General features: G+C 48.0%; 1 protein-coding gene across 2 annotated transcripts in view; it reads right to left on the bottom strand.

Moving 5' to 3' along the window:
* The window catches only part of Inpp5a (inositol polyphosphate-5-phosphatase A), a 184,442-nt gene that overhangs the window by 50,581 nt on the left and 114,897 nt on the right, over nucleotides 1-18,964 (bottom strand). For both annotated transcript variants that reach the window (XM_055608822.1, XM_055608823.1), the window contains exons 6-8: nucleotides 15,271-15,374; nucleotides 8,140-8,192; nucleotides 7,237-7,356 (exon numbers count right to left, since the gene is read on the bottom strand). In XM_055608822.1, the coding sequence (XP_055464797.1) occupies nucleotides 7,237-7,356; nucleotides 8,140-8,192; nucleotides 15,271-15,374 (277 nt within the window). The remainder of the gene's footprint in view (nucleotides 1-7,236; nucleotides 7,357-8,139; nucleotides 8,193-15,270; nucleotides 15,375-18,964) is intronic.

Raw genomic sequence — 18,964 nt, 5'->3', positions numbered from 1 at the left:
AGCTATGGAAGAAACCATGTTTGTTGATAAAATAATCTTAAATAGCTAAAATACTGATGATATAAAATGGCTAAATTACCCATTGAGGGTAGTTTACTTTCCTCGATGTTTCTCATCATAAGTCATCTAGTGACCAGGTTGTCACAGATGTACTTCAGCCACAGAACAAAAGTAAATTCACCCAACAAGATAAATGCCATGACCAGCCTGAAATTTCCCAGGTCCTCATACCTCACCCAACCCCTGGGGAGGTGTTGTACGGGAGAAGATCTATCCCCATGAGGCCTGAAACCCTGGGAATCCTCAGTTCAGAGGATCTGACTGAGAGGCGAAGGGACAAAAACCAGCAGTACCAGGTCCTCAGAACACCAAACATGGGCTTGAGGCAGCTCGCAGGACCTCAGGTCTAGTCCTAGCAACACATTTCTCACTGTCTAGTCCCCAAGAACAGTGCTCTTATAACATAGACACCCTCCCATCTTGCCACCCTGTCCCATTCCTCCAGGAGCCGCCTCCAAGTCCAGGGTACTCTGAGGCTTCTGGCCACAGCACCACATAGGATGGTCCCATATGGCAAACACTGACAATCTGGGCCAACCGGTTCTGGTGAGTGGACTACCTTCCCCAACTTGGCCTTTGGGAACTGCACATGAGCTCTTTCTAGGGAATGACCCAGGGTCACTGCACTAGAGAAAGGGCCTTTAAGGAAGTCATGGAGGTTAGCGAAGTTAGACGGAACCTGACGTGGCAGGAAGAAGCCCCAGAGTTGTTGGCTCTCTACCATAAGCCATCTTTAGAGCCTGGCTTGCTGCCCTTAGCTTGAACTTCAGCCCCCAGAGTTGCAAAAAATGAATCTCAGTTGAGTCTCTTGTCTGAAGCTTTTTGTTGAAGTATCCGGAGCTCCCTGGTTGCTAACTATGGACAGAAGAATGGCAGGACAGGCAGGTAAGACATGAAACATACCTAGATTCTGTAAGCTATTGGTCAAGGCTCCTTATAATTTGGACTCCACCTACTTTCCCAGTGCTCTAGTAAAGACTTAAATTATTGGTGAGATTTTGAGAGAGTGGGTTCTGTTCTCTGGACAGAGATTGGTTTTCTCTCCCATTGGCAATATGCTGGAAATTCACTGTGTGCTAGGGACATTCTGGGCACATTGGTCTTTCCCAACCTTGAAAAAGCCAGGCTTCCTGATGATGCAAGTCCTACTCTGAGACAGTATCTCAGCTGCTGGTAAAACTCTGTGCCCACTGTGTATTCCTGGCACGAGGATTACATACCTCCAATTTGTACCTGCTGAAGGCTGGCTCTCTCTTTCCAGCAGTCATTATTTCCCTTTGTTTTCTAAGCAGATCTAGATATTGAATGTACTCCCCCCACCCACCCACAGGCACCTCTACTGGCTACAAAGAAGCCAAAAGGCTACCTTAGCCTTCTGTAAATGCTTTATTTCTTAGGCATCTGCCACAAAACAAAAACAAAAACAAACAAACAAACAAAAACCACCACCGAGATCTCCAGAAAATGAGCCCCCTCAAGCCTCAGACACCCATGAGCACTCAAAGCAATGCTCAGCTTCACCAGGTGCAAGGAAATAAAAGTCATGCTGCCTCCCCCAAGAAGTGGATAGGTGGGGAAGGCACCTTTTGGTAGAATACTAAGACCCTCTAAGTCTCCACAACAGTGTGACAGGACTCCACCAACGAGCAGTTAATGAGAAGCCACCAGAGCAGAAACATGCTGCAGATGGAGGCTGAGTGGCAGGAAGCCATTCACAGCACTCTCCAAGTATGGCTGCTGACATTCACATGCACAGAACGCATACACACATGTGATGATCTAAACATGAGGCTTGGAAAGTAAGGAGATGTGTACTCCTGTGAGACAAAGCACAGAAGCATGCAAAGAACCCCAGACAGTGAATGCAGGGGGCCACTGTGTAGCAGAGGCTCAGGACACAGACACAGGGCACCAATGGCACCCTACTTTGTTTTACTTCTCCAGAAAAGAGAAGGGCAAAATGCCCATGCCAAACACCTAGTAAAGGTATGTGAATTTTCCTCATCACAGCTCTCTATGTGCTTATGGATCCCTGAATCCATTTTTGTAAAACAAAGGACACACTGCAAATTTCATCAATCACCTGAGACAATGGCCTCACAGACTCATCTCGCTCAACTGCAACTAGGCTTGGCATGTCCTAGCCTCCATGCTTCCAATGAAATCCAGGGCAATGCTGGCACGGGCCTTGGAGTTTCAGACTGATGAGTTACACAGCTGATGAGTCCGTGGGCTCCAGGCCCTTTGACTCACTATGGGAATTTTGTGCTGTGTAGGGTAAGCTCTGGACAGTGGGTGCCCTGAGGCCTCCCAAACTTAGGCTGTAGGCACAGCCCACAGAGACACCCACACCCCTCTCCAGGGCTGTGGGCAGCAAATGAGGTGCAAGAAACAGCTCTGTGCCGGCCACACCGGAGCATTCTGGAATGACCTAGATCCTTAGCAGGGAGCTCGCCTTTGCCTAGAGACGCAGTGCTTTTCTTCTGCTCACTGAGCAGCAAGGCGAGTTCTGGGAACGGCCTAAAGAGAAACATTTAGATTGGAGGGGTCTTTGAGCAGCCTGACAGCTGACGGATGACCATCCATAAAGCGACAAAGAGGGGCTGTGTGGCAGCCGGCGTCACACAGCCTCTCCCTGGGAAACTAATTGCTCCGGATTGTCCCAAGGAACATTATTTTTCTGGCAATCATTTCCTTTGAATGCCCAAAATGAGCATGAAACAACTCTTTTCACTGGACATAAAAGTTAAATGTCCCAATGTTGATCAAATTAACTTCAGCACTATGACAGTGGACTGTGTTTGTGAGAAAATAATGGGGGACAGAGGGGTGCTTTATGCCAGGGTTTCACAGTTGTAATGTAAAAATGTCTCTGTTGAACTAGCCAGGCCACATTTCAAAGGGGACACTGAAGGCTCCTGTCACTTGGCAGGAAAAAAAAAAATCTCATTTCATGGGCTGAGCACTCGGGAAGGTTTCAGGACATGCTCACAGTTGCTGCCTCAGGGTCCTGGTTTAGTCACCCCAGCTGCCCCCAAAGGACTAACTTTGTGTCAAGAAGAGTATCACACTGGGTACCACAACAGTGTAGGCATCTCTTGGGGCCACAAGAGGCTGGAGGCCTTCCAGCATCCCCAGGCCCCAGCACGGATGCCTCCAACTTGCTGGGCCTGCCTGAACTTCTTAGAGAACTGGCACTCTTTACCAGATATAGATTTTCTTTTTAAATCTTTTGTAACAGGGAGTGGTAGTTCATGCCTTTAATCCACGTACTCAGCAGAGGCAGACAGATCTCTGTATGTTCAAGGCCATGCTGGTCTACAAAGCAAGTTCAGGTGGCTAGGGCTACACTCTGTAAGATGCTGTTTCAGAACAAAAGAAAACTCCACACATACATGTACGTACACACACACACACACACACACACACAATTTTAGGCTAAAAAGTAGGCTCAGTGGTTAAGAATATGAGTTGCTCTTGCAGAGGACCTGGGTTTGATTTTTCAAAATCCACAAGATGGCTCACGGTCCCAGTGTTCTCTTTTGGCCTCCATAAGTACCAGGCAAGCATGTGATATACATATAATAATGCAGGCAAAGCAATCATACACATACAATAATAAATAAATAAATCTAAATTTTAAAAAATCTTTCATAATTAGATGTGTAGGGCTAAAAACGCATAAATCACACAAAAATAAAAACATTACTATCTGGCACAATTAGTCTTGGCTAGCCAGGCATGATGGTTCACAAGAGCAATACTAATACTCAGGCAGCTGAGGCAGGGGAATTGCTGTGAGTACTAGGCCAGCTTAGGCTACAAAGTTCCTGTCTAAAAAAAAAAGAAGGGAGGGAGGACAAAACCAAAACAAAACCTGCAAAGAAAAAGAGAATGCAAAGCAAGGCAATCCTAGCTTCTTAGGCTGGAGTGAGGGTCAGTCCCTCACTAGTTCCCAGGTGTGTCAGAGACAAAGATGTCTTTGCATGCAATGGCTCTAGTGCAGGCAAGCAGGCATGCTACATACAGCTGAAGCACCTGGAGAGTTGAGTCAGACTTGACTCTTGGACCTGTTTCTTTATAACTTATTTTAAAATAATCTTAGATTTGGAGAAAAGTTATGACATACTGGTGTCCTGGGTTTTAATACCATCTTTCTTCCCCTTTTGTGGAGAGGGTACAAGAGTGTTTATCCCTGGGTCTAATGCCCCAACTTCTCAGCTCACATGAAGACAGGGACCTACAGGCTGGACAGGGAGATTAAACCAAGAAGCCAGCCTCTCTATCCCAGCCTCCTCACCGTCTCCTGCAGCTCCGTGGGGCCTGCAGACAATGCTCACACGGTTCCCAGTGCTGCTGTGAATACAGCGCTGTTGGTGGCGGTGTCCATTCAAAGGCCAGTACAGCATTGTCCTCCCCAATCAGCACAGGAGAATGCAGTCTGCTGGTGGCTGCCAAAAGGTTAGCCTCCCGATGAAAGGGCGGGCCATTATTCACCACTCCTGCAGAGTGCCCCTTTGTGCCCAGCAGCCCAGCCCTACCCTGCGGAGGTCCGGATCTGCGGCTGGCTGAGCTCGCCACAGAAGCCATTCATTGGAATGCAAAGATGCAGAAAAGTGGCCCCCAGGCCCCAAGGCTGCTTTCTGGAGGCTGGAAGCATGGTAGTGTAGGGCAATGACACATTCTAATGTCTTACCACACTGACAAGCTGACCACGGTCACCAGGGCTGATGGACATTTGGTCGCTCTCAGCTCCCAGCTCCCTGGGAGGTCCTAGAGAAAGGGCCATGGAGCAAATAGCAAGAAGAGCCACACAGGCAAGGCCCTTAGTGCTGGCTGCTGATTCACTAGCCCAGAAAGGCAGCCCCATGGAGGAACAAACCACCACCACAGAGGAACCTGACAGGAGGGAGACTTCAGGGGCACCCACCCAAGACTCTAGCAATCTCCTTGAAATTGAGACATAACCCCGAGGTGAGACACTATCAGTCCAGTGTTGTCCCTGGAGTCTGGTCTTGATGGGGGCAGCACCAGCCACTTTTCCACTCTAGGAGCTAGTGGGCAACACTGTCATGGTACCTCCTTACAAAATGGCTAGGCAGGGCCCATAGCAGAGGGTACTTGAAAGCAGGACTGGTAAAGTGCCAGGGGTCAGGAGGAATGAGTTGAGGACACCAGAGGATGAGGGCACCTGGATTCATAAATCGTGTGAGGAAGACGGGCACGGACAGGAATCGGACACTTTGTTGGGGCAAAGTGCCTAGAACCATCTCCAATTGCCTGAGCTGTATCCCACAGTAGATGCTGAGTTCAGGCTTCAGGCTTGGTACAGCACTTGCTCAGGCATCAGCCTCAGAGGAAAGAGTGTGGCTACACACAAATTTGAAAGACAAGGACCCAGGCTGGGGCAACAACAGGAGAAGCATCAGAGCCATTTCTCACACCTGTGGTTCTTCTGCAGTGACCGAGATGATACGAGCAGCCCTAGGGCCCTCTCTTACACTGGAGGCTGGGGGAAGCCAACAGAGGAAAGGAACCAGTGGCAGGACCTTAGGCTGACCTCTCTCACGGGTGACGGCATGGTCTCCAGAGGTCACCAGCCCAGTGCTTATCTAATGGTGGCACAGGGGTGAGACTCTTATCTTCTGACTCCTTGTATAGAACACTGCTTCAAAGGCCCATGAAGGAGGAACTCATGGGCTAAGCTTACTAATTGCCATTGCAGGAAGAGACGGTAGAGTTACTCAGTAGTTCTAACCCTGTCATACAGTGACATCATGGTCCAGAGGACCAGCTTTGCTTCTTGTTTTAGGAGCACAGTGATCTACAACACAAACAAGATATATGAAATTGCCCTGTACAAGCCCCATAATACATGTATGCATTCACATGCACAAACATGCTCATATTCACCCAACACTGTATACACACACACACACACACACACTTCTCATAAGGCACAAGGAGGAGATAGGCCTGTGCTCAAGGCTTGTGTAAGGACCTCCCTAGCAGCTATTCTTTGGGACCTCATCTGATGCTAAGGACCCTCTGCTCAGTCTAACACCTAGATTCATAGATGGCCACTTCTTCAAGAGAGCAGACAGGAGGTGCTCTGGGAAGATATGGGGGATGGGAGAGCATTAAGGAGAGGCCAGGTACAGGCTGGAGGGAGGCTGAGATCTGAGTGGAGGTCAGGACGGGCTGAGGAAAGGAAGCTAAAGGCAAGCCAGATGAGACCCAATATACTCCCTCTCCTCTGAGCTCAATGTGTTGCCCTTGCTCTGGGACGATGCCAGAATCAGGCCTTTAGGAAACAGTGTGAGGCTCAGGGGGAACCAAGACCATTTGCCTATGGTCTATGGGAAGTGGCTTTAGCCATCCAGAGTTGATCCCTCCCCTTCATATGGCCAACTTGAGGACCATAAGGAAGGAGGAAAGTCTAAATCCAGCTGTGTCTCCCAGACTGGGCTTCAGAGAATGCCTATCTGTAAGGCAGATGGATACTGCCAGGCAGGTTCATATTCCTCCTATCAGTCAGGGTCATCGCTTTCTCTGGATGACAGCCCATTAGTCCTGACCTGTCCAAGATCACACAGGACATCACACTACAGAGGAGCCTGTAGTGTGGGCAGGTGGGTGCTCCAGCAGAAGGTGGGCAGTCCCTAGCTCTGACAGCCACAAGGCCACTATCCCTTTTCCAGGGATCATCCTGTACCCAGGAAGCATACCGCAGCCAGCTGGACAGGGAAACGATAAAGGCAGGAAGAAGGCAACACCATGCTGGTAGCAGAGCTTCCTTGAGTTGACCTAAGCCCAACATCCCTAGACCCTGTGGACAGAAACAGGGCTGTGGGCAGGGTGCTGCCCATGGCTAGGTCCATTTTTTGAGTCCACAACTAACCAGAGCCATGGCAATTCTGCCATGTCATGATACAGAGAGAGAGAGAGAGAGAGAGAGAGAGAGAGAGAAAGAGAGAAAAGCAGAAGGAAGGGAAGTAATGAACATCACAGCTCATTTACTCAGGGGCTGCTTAGCCAACGGATGGAGTTGGGGATTTTACATCCTTTGTGGGTTGACATTACCAAGGGCCACTGTCAAGCATGAAAATACAAACCATGAAGGGGCCTCAGAGCAGCCACAGTCATGCTCAGAAGTGGCTAGGGTACGGCACCTACCTGTCGAGCACATAGCCCAGGGCCTTGTGCCTGACACCCGAGTACACTGAGGGGCTTGTCTCCCAGGCCACTAAGTTGGATGCATCATGAAAAAGATGGATGTTCACCAAGTCGAAGGCACTGTAATAAACAAAGAGAGGGACCTGATGACCAAGAGCTAGAACTCCAGGAACCCTGAACAGAGCTAAGCCTCTCAGCATCACATCCTCTTCTTCAGTTCAGGATCAAAGTCCCGAGCACTTATCCTTAGGCATTCACCAAGGGCAAAGAGTAGTAGCATGGGTGAGTGGCCACCTCCTGGATCAGGTCATGAGAGACTGTAGCTCCATTTTAGGAACCTCTGTTCTCTCTGAGCAGCTCTAGGGGCCTGGGCCAGTACCTTAGCCAAACTGCAGAAATCAGGGCTTAGTCAACTCTATTGCAGGAACTGAAAACTGAGCCATATGTGTCTGTGGTTCTCAGGTGGACAAGGTGGGCATTACCATGGAGCATGCTCACCCAGAGAATAGGCTGAAACAAATGAATGGAGTTAGGACCTACTTTGCCTGTGCCTAATAACCTCAGCTTGCCAGGCTGTCTTTGTAGAGCTTAACTTCATGGCCTAGCCCCTAATGGGGAGCCTTCCCACCAGTTCAGTTGTGCAGTGGGCTCTGGTACACACAGGTCACACTTGAAGATGAGAGGTTTTCCTGTTTTCATTTGTGCTGAATGCCTGAGCCTCCATCTTAAAAGGGACAGGAAACAACACTGTGTCATGTGGCATCACCCATCAGCTAGAAAAGGAGTGATGGGGTACTCTGAGTAGCCGAGTCCCTGTTCAAAGTGAGGAGAGTCTTTGACAACATGTTTGTAACATTCAAAATTATGGAGCAGAAACAGTCAATCAGACAATGTGTAACATACCAGTCAGCAATGCACCACCGCGTCCTGATGAAGCCTTTCCTTGACCATTTGCACTGAAAAGGAAAGGTTGCAGGGTCAGTAACAGAGAAATGGGAAGCCACAGGGTTCATCTGTGCTCGTGGCACAGCTAAGACGCCCTCCTTCCTTTGCTTGTTTGTTTGTTTGTTTGTTTGTTTTTTAGGGGACAATTCCTTGCTACACAATCCAGGCTGGCCTCAAACTCATGATCCTTCTAAATTTTATGCCACTGCCAGCAGTGATACAGCCTGCAGTGTTTATCCACACGTGGGACAGCTACTAGAAGAGCAAGCGCTGTGTTCTGAATATCCCCTAAATCCTGATGTTGACATCTGACCGACCTCCAATATGATGGGTCCGAGAGGCAGGGATCTCTGAAAGGTGACCCTGTCACCAGAGCTGAGACTTCTTGCAAAGGGGCTTGATGAAGTGAGTCTGGGCCTTTTCATCCCTTGCCTACTTTCTGCCACATGGAAGCATGTATTTGGGCTTATAGAAGGCAGGTAGCCAGGCTCTACCTTGGAAGAAGATGCAGCCCATACTCGGTGCTCTACTAGCTCCTGGATCCTGCATTGACTGGGGATCTAGAACTGGGGGAAAAAAAAAATCTTCCTGTGGTTGACAAACCACTTGGTCCTCAGGCTAGAACTGCTAACTGAAGGCTGAATTAAAGAAAGGGGATGGTCATTTCTACCCTGTGTCCTCTCTCCCTCCCTCCCTCCCTCCTTTCTTCACTCCCTCCTTCCCTCCCAACAAACAACCACTATTCAGAGTCTGGAAAGCCCTGGCTTGGTCCTGAAAAGCAGAGAAAAGTGGTGGGAAGGGAAGGGAATAAGGGTGTATGGGGGGGGGGTTTGCACACACATGACCTGGACCTTGCTCTTGACCACAGCTTCAGATATACTGCACATACAGCTGGGCCTTCCGAGCTTCTGATCCCAATGCTGCTGCAGCACTGCTCACCACCGCCCCCCACACACACACACAAGGAGTCTAGGCACATGGAGCAGTCTGCTGGCATTAGACCTGCCTATGGGACAACAGCCTTTCTGGCACTAGTGTATATGCACGAAAGACATGAACTTTAAATTCTACTTTACTTTTAATTTACACAGCTCTACACAAGAAAGCCACCTCCTGGCCTCTCAAGCCACCTCCAGGCCACCTCCTAGCCTGCTCTTCCTCTCACAGGGAGCAGGGGTCCTGTGGGCAAAGAGGAATGCCTCACGCTTGCCCAGGTGGCAAAGAGGAGGCAAAAGTAAGAGTCTCATCTCCCTAAGGAGAACAGCCCACAGGGTGAGGATCCTCTATGGTGCCTGGTATTCTGTCTTGGGACAGAGAACAGATGACTCTAAGGAGGCTGGGATGCTTTGTTGTTGGACCAGGGAAGAAAGCATCTCCTCTGTGGTGCCTAAGGGTCAGTGGTAGAAGTGACCATGGGGAATTTGGTTAATTTATGACAAAATATTTTCTGCCTTAAGAAGGATATGAAGGGGGCTGGATAGATGGTTCAGCGGTTAAGAGCACTGGTTTTTGTAGAGGACCCACCCAGGTTTGGTTCTAAGCATACACATGGTGGTTCACCACCACTTCTAAGTCCAGTTCCAGGGGATCCAGCATTCTCTTCTGGCCTTTCTGGGCACCAGGCACATTAATGGTGCACATACATATATACATACATGCAAGTAAAACATTCATATGCATAAAATAAAATCAATCTAAAAGAAAACAGAAAGAGGATCCAGAGAGGAAGGGTAGGCCAGTTTCTTATTGGCCTTTTTCCTTATAAGATTCCTCGGCATCTTATTCCTTTATGTAATAGAAATAGCTCAGTGTTCTCCCTTTAACTCCATGATATTCTTAGCCACGGTTCCTTTTTCACATGTCCTGATATATATACTGCCTTGGATGTAAGCTCTCCAGGCACAGCTCACTTCTCAGATTCTGTGTTATTCTGGTCACTGGCCCTCAGTGTGCAGAGTGTCCCAGGTGCCTCTCCACTCATTCATGCCCCTCCCGCAGCCCCACTACCTGCTCTCCCTCAGGAAAGCAGGACCTATCAGAGCAAATGTAATGGCTATACTTAGTTGTCAACTTGACCACATCTGGAATTATTTAAAACCCAAGCAGCTGAGTACACCTGCGAGGGATTTTTTTCTTAAATCATTTGAAGTGGAAAGCGCCCACGTGTAATCTGGATCTTCTGAGGTGAGAAAATCCACCTTTAATCTGGGCTACTCCTTCTGCTGGAAGTCTATATAAAGGACATGGAGGAAGCAAGCTTGAACTCTTTGCCTGCTTGTTCTCACTCTACTAACAAGTCCAAGTCCATTCTTTCACTGGCAGTAGAGCTTACTTCTCTGGGATTTTAGTGTATACTGAAGACCTGCTGAGACATCCATACTTGTGGTCTAAACAGCTACTGAATTTTTGGACCTTCTGTTGGTAGACAGTTATTGTTGGACTAGATGGACCACAGCCTGTAAGCCATTCTAAGAAATCCCCTAGATAGATAGATAGATAGATAGATAGATAGATAGATAGATAGATAGATAGATAGATAGATAGATAGATAGATATTCATTCAATAATCCATTCCTCTAGAGAACTCTGACAAATATAGTTATCATCATATCTAATATGCAATCTACACTGGTACCCTTGTGTTACAAAGGTACCTGGCCACCTCTCCCAAGTTCAGGCATCACCCTGTGTGGTCCTGTACTTACCATTCTCCCAGCATCACGACAGTTCATGTAAGGAGTGTAGAATGGGTTCTTCTCCTGTCAAGCATGGCTCTATAAGAGCAGGCCTATACTGTGTTAAGGTCCGATATGACTCACAGCATGCAGAGCTGTGTACAGCACTGAGCAGTGTGCTCTGCAGGGAGAAGCAGCCATCCTGCCATCACCTGACCCCTTCCTAAAAGTTCCTCCAGAGAAGCATCGAGCCCAGTCCACCTGTAGTCACTTTTCCTAGAACTGTGCTTCACCGCCATTGCAAATGGAAGGTATTTGTGAATTTAGGACCAAAAATAACTTTCTCCTCAGTAATTTAATTTGTGTAAATTAAGGTGCACATGTACACTGTGCACTGTGAACACACACACATTGTTTTAAAAATTAAATTTCCATAATAGAGAACTGACTTCAACATTAATTACTAATTGAACACACAACAAAATGTGCATTTTTTTTTCTATAGCAGATGTTGGTAATAACTGCAATCAGGATTCTAACTAGATATGAGACTTTCTCTGAGTTATAGCTGAATTTCAAGAAATGTAGTAGTTAATATTTATATAATCCAACAGCTTCGTAAAATAGTTACAGAAAACTATCGCCTCTAAGGCACACTCACCACTACAACTATAGCCATTCCAACCTCATTTCCAACACTGTTACAGAATGGCAAGATGCAACTATCATCCAGGCACTCTAACACTCCCACAGTGTGTGGCCTCAGGTTTGTCCATTTCCTTGGTCTAGATTGGGACAGATCTTTGTTCTTCCAAGGACAGGTGAGCCCCACTTAGATTCTTCAAAAGACGGTCCTCCTTCAGTATTCCACACTCCCTCCGCAACCTGAAAGGAGGTCTGCACAAAAAGCCCTCCCTTCAAGCAGGAGGGAAAGAGCCTCAGACTTCCTCAGACTTCCAAAGCCAATGACTAACCCAAAGAAGGAAACAGAACTGGGATCCACTTTCTTTCTCCTGGACCAAGGCTCAACCTTTCTGACAACTCATTTTCCATTTATGGTCAAGCATGAGCACTTGGGTAGACACTACATGGGCTGGACAACAGGAGTACACCTGCCACACCCATCAGCAGACCACCGGGTGCTTCTCTGGCAAGGAAACTCCTTAGTGGGGCCTCCCTGACTACCCTCTATGTACAGCACACACAAATACGTGCAAAGGAACTGAGACATGCACATGTAAACACATTCACACATACCTACTTACGACTGTGTTTGGGGTGCAGGGCAGGCCCACACAGGTAGGAGCCCAGGACATAATAAAGGTCTTGGAAGGCCTAGAAGCACCCAGCTACAAAAGCTGTCCCCTTGGCCACTGCAGATGGGAGCAGTGTGCACAGGGTAGGCAGGGCTCGACTCTGATGGGTGACTTCCAGCAGGCTACGATCTGGGACTTTCTTCTCACTGATCACCTTCTGAAACCTCCACTAATGAACTCCTCTGGGCCAATGGGAATGACAAGATTCTCATCCTTGGGGAGGTGGTACCCAGGCTCTCACATGGCTTCTCCTCTCTTTAGATGGAGCCCTGGCCACAGAAAGAGAACCTACACAGGCCCAGGAGGACAGCACAGCGCTCACCTCACTCGGCTTCTGCTTAGTCCCCTGTTAATAGGGTTCCTTGAGCCAGCAGATGGATTGCGAATCCAGGCAGCTTCATCTACTGAGAGAGCATAAATCGCAGCGGAGAAAAGAGGGGCTGCGGGAGGTTATCACCAAGCAGCCCCACTGAGGAAGGCCCGCTTGGAGCATTAGTGGAATTAATTCATCTTTCATGGGCACATGCAGCAGGGCCTGTGATCTATGGTAACAACCAATTTCTCACCACGGCCAAGAGGAAAAAAATGACTCGGTCCGATCGACTACACAAATCTGCTTTTTAAAAATGGCCTTGCGTTATCTGGAGTGTTGCTCCCAGAGGCGTCATTTGAAATTCATACTGAGCCAGAAGCACCCATAAATCAGCAGAGAAAGTTTTGTTAGTTTTAGAAGCAGAGGGCCGTCATTATTTGGAATTGCATTATGCCTCCATCACAGTAATTACATTTAGATTATCCTTAAGTGATGGCAATAAAAGAAAGAGAGATCAGTCTTCAACTAATTCTCTCCCCTAAATGTGCTGGGTGCAATGACGGCCTGGCAGAAGGCATAAAGGGGCAAGCCCGAGCGGGGCTATTGAGGCTCTGGACAGAGCTGTTGCCCCAGGTCCTACCATGCTGGAACATAGCATGCTCTGTGAGGTTCTATGCATTAAGAAGCACCACAGAACTGACAGAGAATGTTGGCGTTTGTGGCTTTAAAACGAGATTTTGTTGCTGTTATTGCTGTTAATTACTGTGGCATCATGGCAGAGCCCCTAACATAAGGTTGAGTACATGAAACCCCGAGACAGCCACAGCTGAGCACTCAATCCTCCTTATAAACCCAGGAGCCAGCCACCTCAGGGGCCTGTGGACCAGCTAATGGAATCCCAGTTCTGGAATTCAAAGAGTGTCATGAGAATAAGACAACAGGGAGGCCACACATGGCTGTCAGGGATGAAGGCTGCACACTGGGTTCTTGGGGGAACACCACAGGTCTGCTGATATGGGTGGCAGACGTACAGTGCAACTGTACCACAGTAATTAAAACCCCGATCACAGTGCAGCGTTCATCAGAGTACCGGGCACATTTAGGGCTTTTAGAGAGAAGGCAGACACGGGGAGTACAGGGTGAGGGCCTCAGAACAGCTGCATCTGAGGCCCAGGGTGTGTATACAGTCGTAGCTTCGCTCTAATGGGATGGGGCCCATGTTTGTCTACTTGCCACACTTCTCAGCATGTGAGATAGTTTAAAGAGATATTTAATGGGGGCAAAGAGCGTGGTGGGGGGCTGCCTCAAACCCCGCCTTCCCAGGGAACTGGCACATGTACTCCAGCTTGTTCCTGTGCCCAACACTACCTTTCGGTGCACTCTGCCTGCCTGCCAGGGAACATCTCAGAGCCAGAGCACAGGGCATGTGTTGTATACCTCGGCCAGCCCTGGCTTCCAGGCCTACCCTAAACTGCCCTAGCGCCCAGCATTTCTACCTGGGTTTCTCATGCCGTGGCCATTTTGAGTGAGAAATGACATGGTCAGTGAGAGCCCAGAGAGAACTTTGGAGTAACTGGGATCACTCCTGGGCAGGCAGAAGGCCAAACTCGGCAGTAACTAGACTCTAAAATTGGCTTGTTGGCTCACAGCTTTTCCATGGGAACAACAGCTATGGGGTCCTTCTGTGGAAGTCAGCAACATTCAGATTCAGCTGTCATTATATATGGATCACAAAAGGCTGGAACATTCCCTGTCACCCTCCTCCACCTTCAGGATGCCTGAAGCAGAAGGGCCAAGAAACTGAGCCAGGGTAGACCTGAGCCAGCAGAGGACAAGAGATTAGGGACATCCTTGGCTGGGGACAATGGATGTGGGAAGCCACAAGCTGACAAGAGGCAGCCATGGTCCCTTCAATCAAGGCACAATTACAATGCAAGTTAATAAGGTTGTGAACTTGCTAAAAAAAACAGCTCTAGACAAGTATACTAATACACAGTGGAGCCATCTCATGAAAGGAACCACAGAGCCATCCTTGGGACTGGCTAGACTGCCCCAAAACCATGACAGAGGTAGGACATGTGTGAACTGCCAGTAGCCATCAGGGGTCAGTTCTCAGTTCTCCCCATCTCAGCACCTAACACACTACCAGCCTGGGCATCCAACACCCATTGTACTTTAACAGATGATTCAGGGCAAGGTGTCAAAATGAAGCCTGAAGGAAGCTACTCACATCTGGGTAGAGAGGCAGAAAGCAGCTTCTGGCTTTTTAATTTCTAAACTCTATAAAGCAGATATAACCGCTAGCCTGTATCATTATGCCACCAGGTCTGCGTTAGCTGCTGTGCCTTCACTGGCTGTGGCAACCCGAGGCCTCCTGCAGGGACTTAGCTGTCACTCCAGCAACCACAGAGGGGGTGAAGGTCTACCATGTGCGTAGCTCCCGTACAGCACTGCATATGAGACATAGCACATAAGTGCACACAGTGACTTCCAGCCGCCATATCGGCCCAAGAGAGCGCGAAGACACTTCCCTTCTCTTCTGGGATGACTCTCCTGCCTAGAAGTGACATTTTTAGTTCCATGACAACAGAACCTGGGCTCTTAGGTTCTCTGTGCCCTTATGCAGAGCAGCTCAGATCACCCCCAAACTCCAAGGAAAACAGTCCTGTAGTGTGACAGATGGCTGTGATTGCTGACAGTGGAGGACAGCCCAAGCCTACATCACCTCTGACTCACTCATTCTGATAATCAGTGTGCTGATGAGAAGGCAGCAGTCCTCACACACCTCAGGAAAGTAGTCCTGTGGGAACTTCTCCTTCTCCAGCATGGGTGTGCTCTCCAAAGTGTCCGAATAGATCTCCTTGCCAGTGACTTTCTTATACTTCTTAGCTGGAAAAGACAGGAAGGGTGACGTGAATTAACACCATCGCTATACCCTAACAACTCATAATACTGCCATGCCCTACCACAGCAGCCCCTGGGTCAGAAAGATGCCTCCAAGCAGGCAAAGGGCCAACTGCTGCTCCAGAGGTGCCTGTGGCTCATAAATTCTTGTTCCATGACCTGGAACCTGACACTCTACTTCATTATCCCCTAAGAGCTCCCAGCCTGCAGATTTACAGGGGCTAATTGGCACCCTCTTTGAAAGCCATGAATATATTTAAGAGGGCTGTGGAATTACCATTCACTCAGACCTTCACATGAATTTATTTAATAACATCGATTTCCTCTTCACACACGAACGACATCACTCATATTCTAGGGTACGGTTTTTACGTGAGATGTAGACAGAGACACAGGGCAGGAGTTCCTCAGACCTGGTCTGCTCTTGTACTGACAGCACTGTGGCAGGCCCTGGTCTAAGGCCATCTACTAGCAGGCCAAAGAGAGGTCCTATCTATAGACAAGTGTCCCACATCCACAGTAACACATGAGAAGCATGAGAATATATATTTCTCACAGCCCACACAGGCAGGACATGAGAACTGCTGGCCCCTGCAAGGTGCCAGGGGGTTCAGGCAATAGTCGGCCCCCAAGAATATAATTCAGACAGTCTTCTTCCCTGGCTACCAGCCCCAGCACCCCACAATCCTGAAGTTAAGAGCAGAAGCTCTTGGGTTATCAAGCAGGTTCTTGGAGACTAGACTTGGAACAGTGGCTTCCAGGATTTTAAGGATGTCTTTACATTCTAGGAACAGCAGGACTTTCATTGTTTGGAGTACTTTCCATACTAGAGAGAAGAGTGGGACACCAAGAGCTGGCTGAGAGATGTAGTTCTGGGGACATACATAAAGGGGTAGAGGCTGAACCCAGGCAGAAAACAAAGTTTTGGTTCTAAGGAAACAGCTAGAGCCCAAGGTCCCCACTCAGGAGTATGATCTGGTTTGGGTTGGGCTGATGGCTCATGACGAATGCAACAGGGACCTGAAAGCTCATGGGAGCCTATCCTGGGGCTGGGTCAGCTATGAGTTGACTGCATCACGGGCCTCTGATTATATTCCCCAGATATTATAGGACATGAGTGTGCTTGGCTCTGAAGCCAACACCACCAACTTCACTACATAAGGGCAACTGTGTCTCCCTCACACAAAGAGAAAAAGGCCTCAGCAGAGCAAGGAGCCAGCACATGGGGTGGGTAGGCAGCAGGGCCAGGCAGGTCTCAGTGAGCCCTGCCGTAGGGCAGAAGTGCACATTTGCTGCAGGTGCCCACCAACCCCACAAGAGGGTATTTGGCACATATAGCAGTAGCCAGTCATGCTAAGATGGCCAAGTGTCTGGTGGAAGGGCAGGGGGAAGTCTGAGTAGATGCTTCTACCAGAGGCGAAGGCCTGAACAGATACCCATGAGGTACCCAGGCAGATAACTTTGAACAAGTTGCCAGTGGGCTGCCTAATGGCCCTCCACCATATCTACCTCTTGTCATCACACCCATCCCCTCAGTGAACCTGTGATATTGAGATGAAAAAACAATGGTAAAGACCCACTCAGACAGGAAAGAGGCTGGGCAAGGGACAGGAACATACATACCATACAATGCATACATACATACATACACTGGGTCACATGTCTATTCCTGTGAAAAGGCCTGTCTAATTGCTGTCTTCTAAATGCCTATCAGTTGACAGAATAGTATGCCACACACCATGAAGACATACACTGAGCAGGAACACCTCACAGACACAGAAAGGGCTGTGCCTTGGGAAAGCAGGTCTATATATGAACATAGGTGGAGGAATGGCAGGGGCTGTGAGAAGCCATTGTGCTTAGAAGGAATCTGGCAGCCATTTTGTTGCTGGAGGATGAGAAGAAACTGGGGTGGGAGGGCACATCTTAAAAAGGTCACTTTCAGAGCCAGTAGAGACTACACATGTACCCATCCCACACTGTCTGCACACGTGATACTCATTGATGACCAAGGTACTTCAGGCTTTGCTTTTCATGTTGTGGTGCTATGCACACAAATGTCATGCGCCCAGGGCTACAGAATCACATGCACCAGTCTTTCTGTCCAAAGGGTCTTCTGTGTCCAGGCACAACACTGCATTCCAGCCATGTCTCTAGACTTCCCCCATTTCCAGACAGTCACAGCTAGGATCCTGCAGTGCACAGGTCCCATGCCAGCATCTTTTACCTGTCCACTTCTCTTAGTGGCTGACCAGCATCCCTCTGTATTGACACACCGTTGATTTTTCTAGTTTCTCATTAACTGATGCATGCTGGAGGTTCATGTAGCTGGTTTTCTTGTCCAGCGGAGGATGGTAATCTCTGTTCCTGGTTTGCTGAGAGTATTCGCTGATTCTGCCACATACTTTTTCTGCTTCTATTGACCCAGTCATGAGGTTTTCTTTCTTTAACAGATGGTGTTGAACAGTTTTATTGGCTGATTTGGAAATGTGAAGTCAATTGCGTGTCCACAGTAAATCCCAATTGTTTGTTGTGTATAATCCTTCTTGCACATTGCTAACATTTCCCTGAGAGCTTTTGCGTTTTATTTTCATGAAGCAGTCTGTCGTTCTCCCTCTTTCCAGTGTCTCTGTCTGGTTTCAGGATTCAAGCAGTGCTGGCCTTCCAGGGAAAGTCATGAGGTGCTCCTTGGCTTGAACCTGGGAACTTTGTAGAGAACGCTGTAGTTTCCCTCAGTAAAACCCACCTGGACCTAGCACTTTTTTTGAGAAGATTTACCACTGATTTAAATTCATTCACAGTTGTAGGTATTTTCAGCCGCAGCCCTTACACAGTATTCAGACTATGATGGCCCTACAATTCCTCCATCATATTATTAAACTTATAGGCACAGGCTTACTATAATATTCTGTTATTATCCTGGTATCATTGGTGGTTCCTTAGTCATTTCTGAGTGGTCTCTTACTCATTCCTGTTATCTATACTTTGTGTCTTTTTTCTTTTTTGTTCTTGGTTCATGGTGCTAACAGTTTATCAATTTAACAGATCTTTTCTAAAAATTTTCTCAGGTTTCCTATATTCAATACCATTCATTTTGCCTCCAGACCTTTTTTTCCACTTATAGTGAATTTCATTTCCTACTTTCCTGCACCCTAGATATAAACCACATTTGCTTTTAATTCCCAGTACAATCGTTCCAGATCTCTGTCATAGTTAAGTTTGAGTCAGAGACTTGGATCATTTCCTTAGCCTGATTTTAAGTTGTTAGCATGTTACTGAGGGCAAAACATGACTTGGGTCAAAGAAGCAGACAGATGTGCTCTTACATTTCTAACTAGGTTCTTACTTTTTAAAATTGGGGTCCTAATCCTTAGGTTTACTCAAATTCTCACAAATTCTAGATTTCTTGCTGTACTCATATCAGGCCAGGACTATGAGTACTGTGTGCCTACCCTACCCTGAAATGACCCTGTTGGCTCCATGATACAAGCTGCAATCAGGTCAGGCCACTGTGTTTGCAGAGTTGAGTCTTACCCCAGAGAGAAGCATGCCCACTCTGGCTCTACTCCTGCTCC

Source organism: Psammomys obesus, unplaced genomic scaffold, assembly GCF_907164565.1.
Source record: "Psammomys obesus unplaced genomic scaffold, mPsaObe1.curated_primary_1811, whole genome shotgun sequence".
Lineage (NCBI taxonomy): Eukaryota > Metazoa > Chordata > Mammalia > Rodentia > Muridae > Psammomys > Psammomys obesus.
The sequence above is the reverse complement of the archived record's forward strand: the minus strand, read 5'-3'. Positions and strand labels throughout refer to the sequence as shown.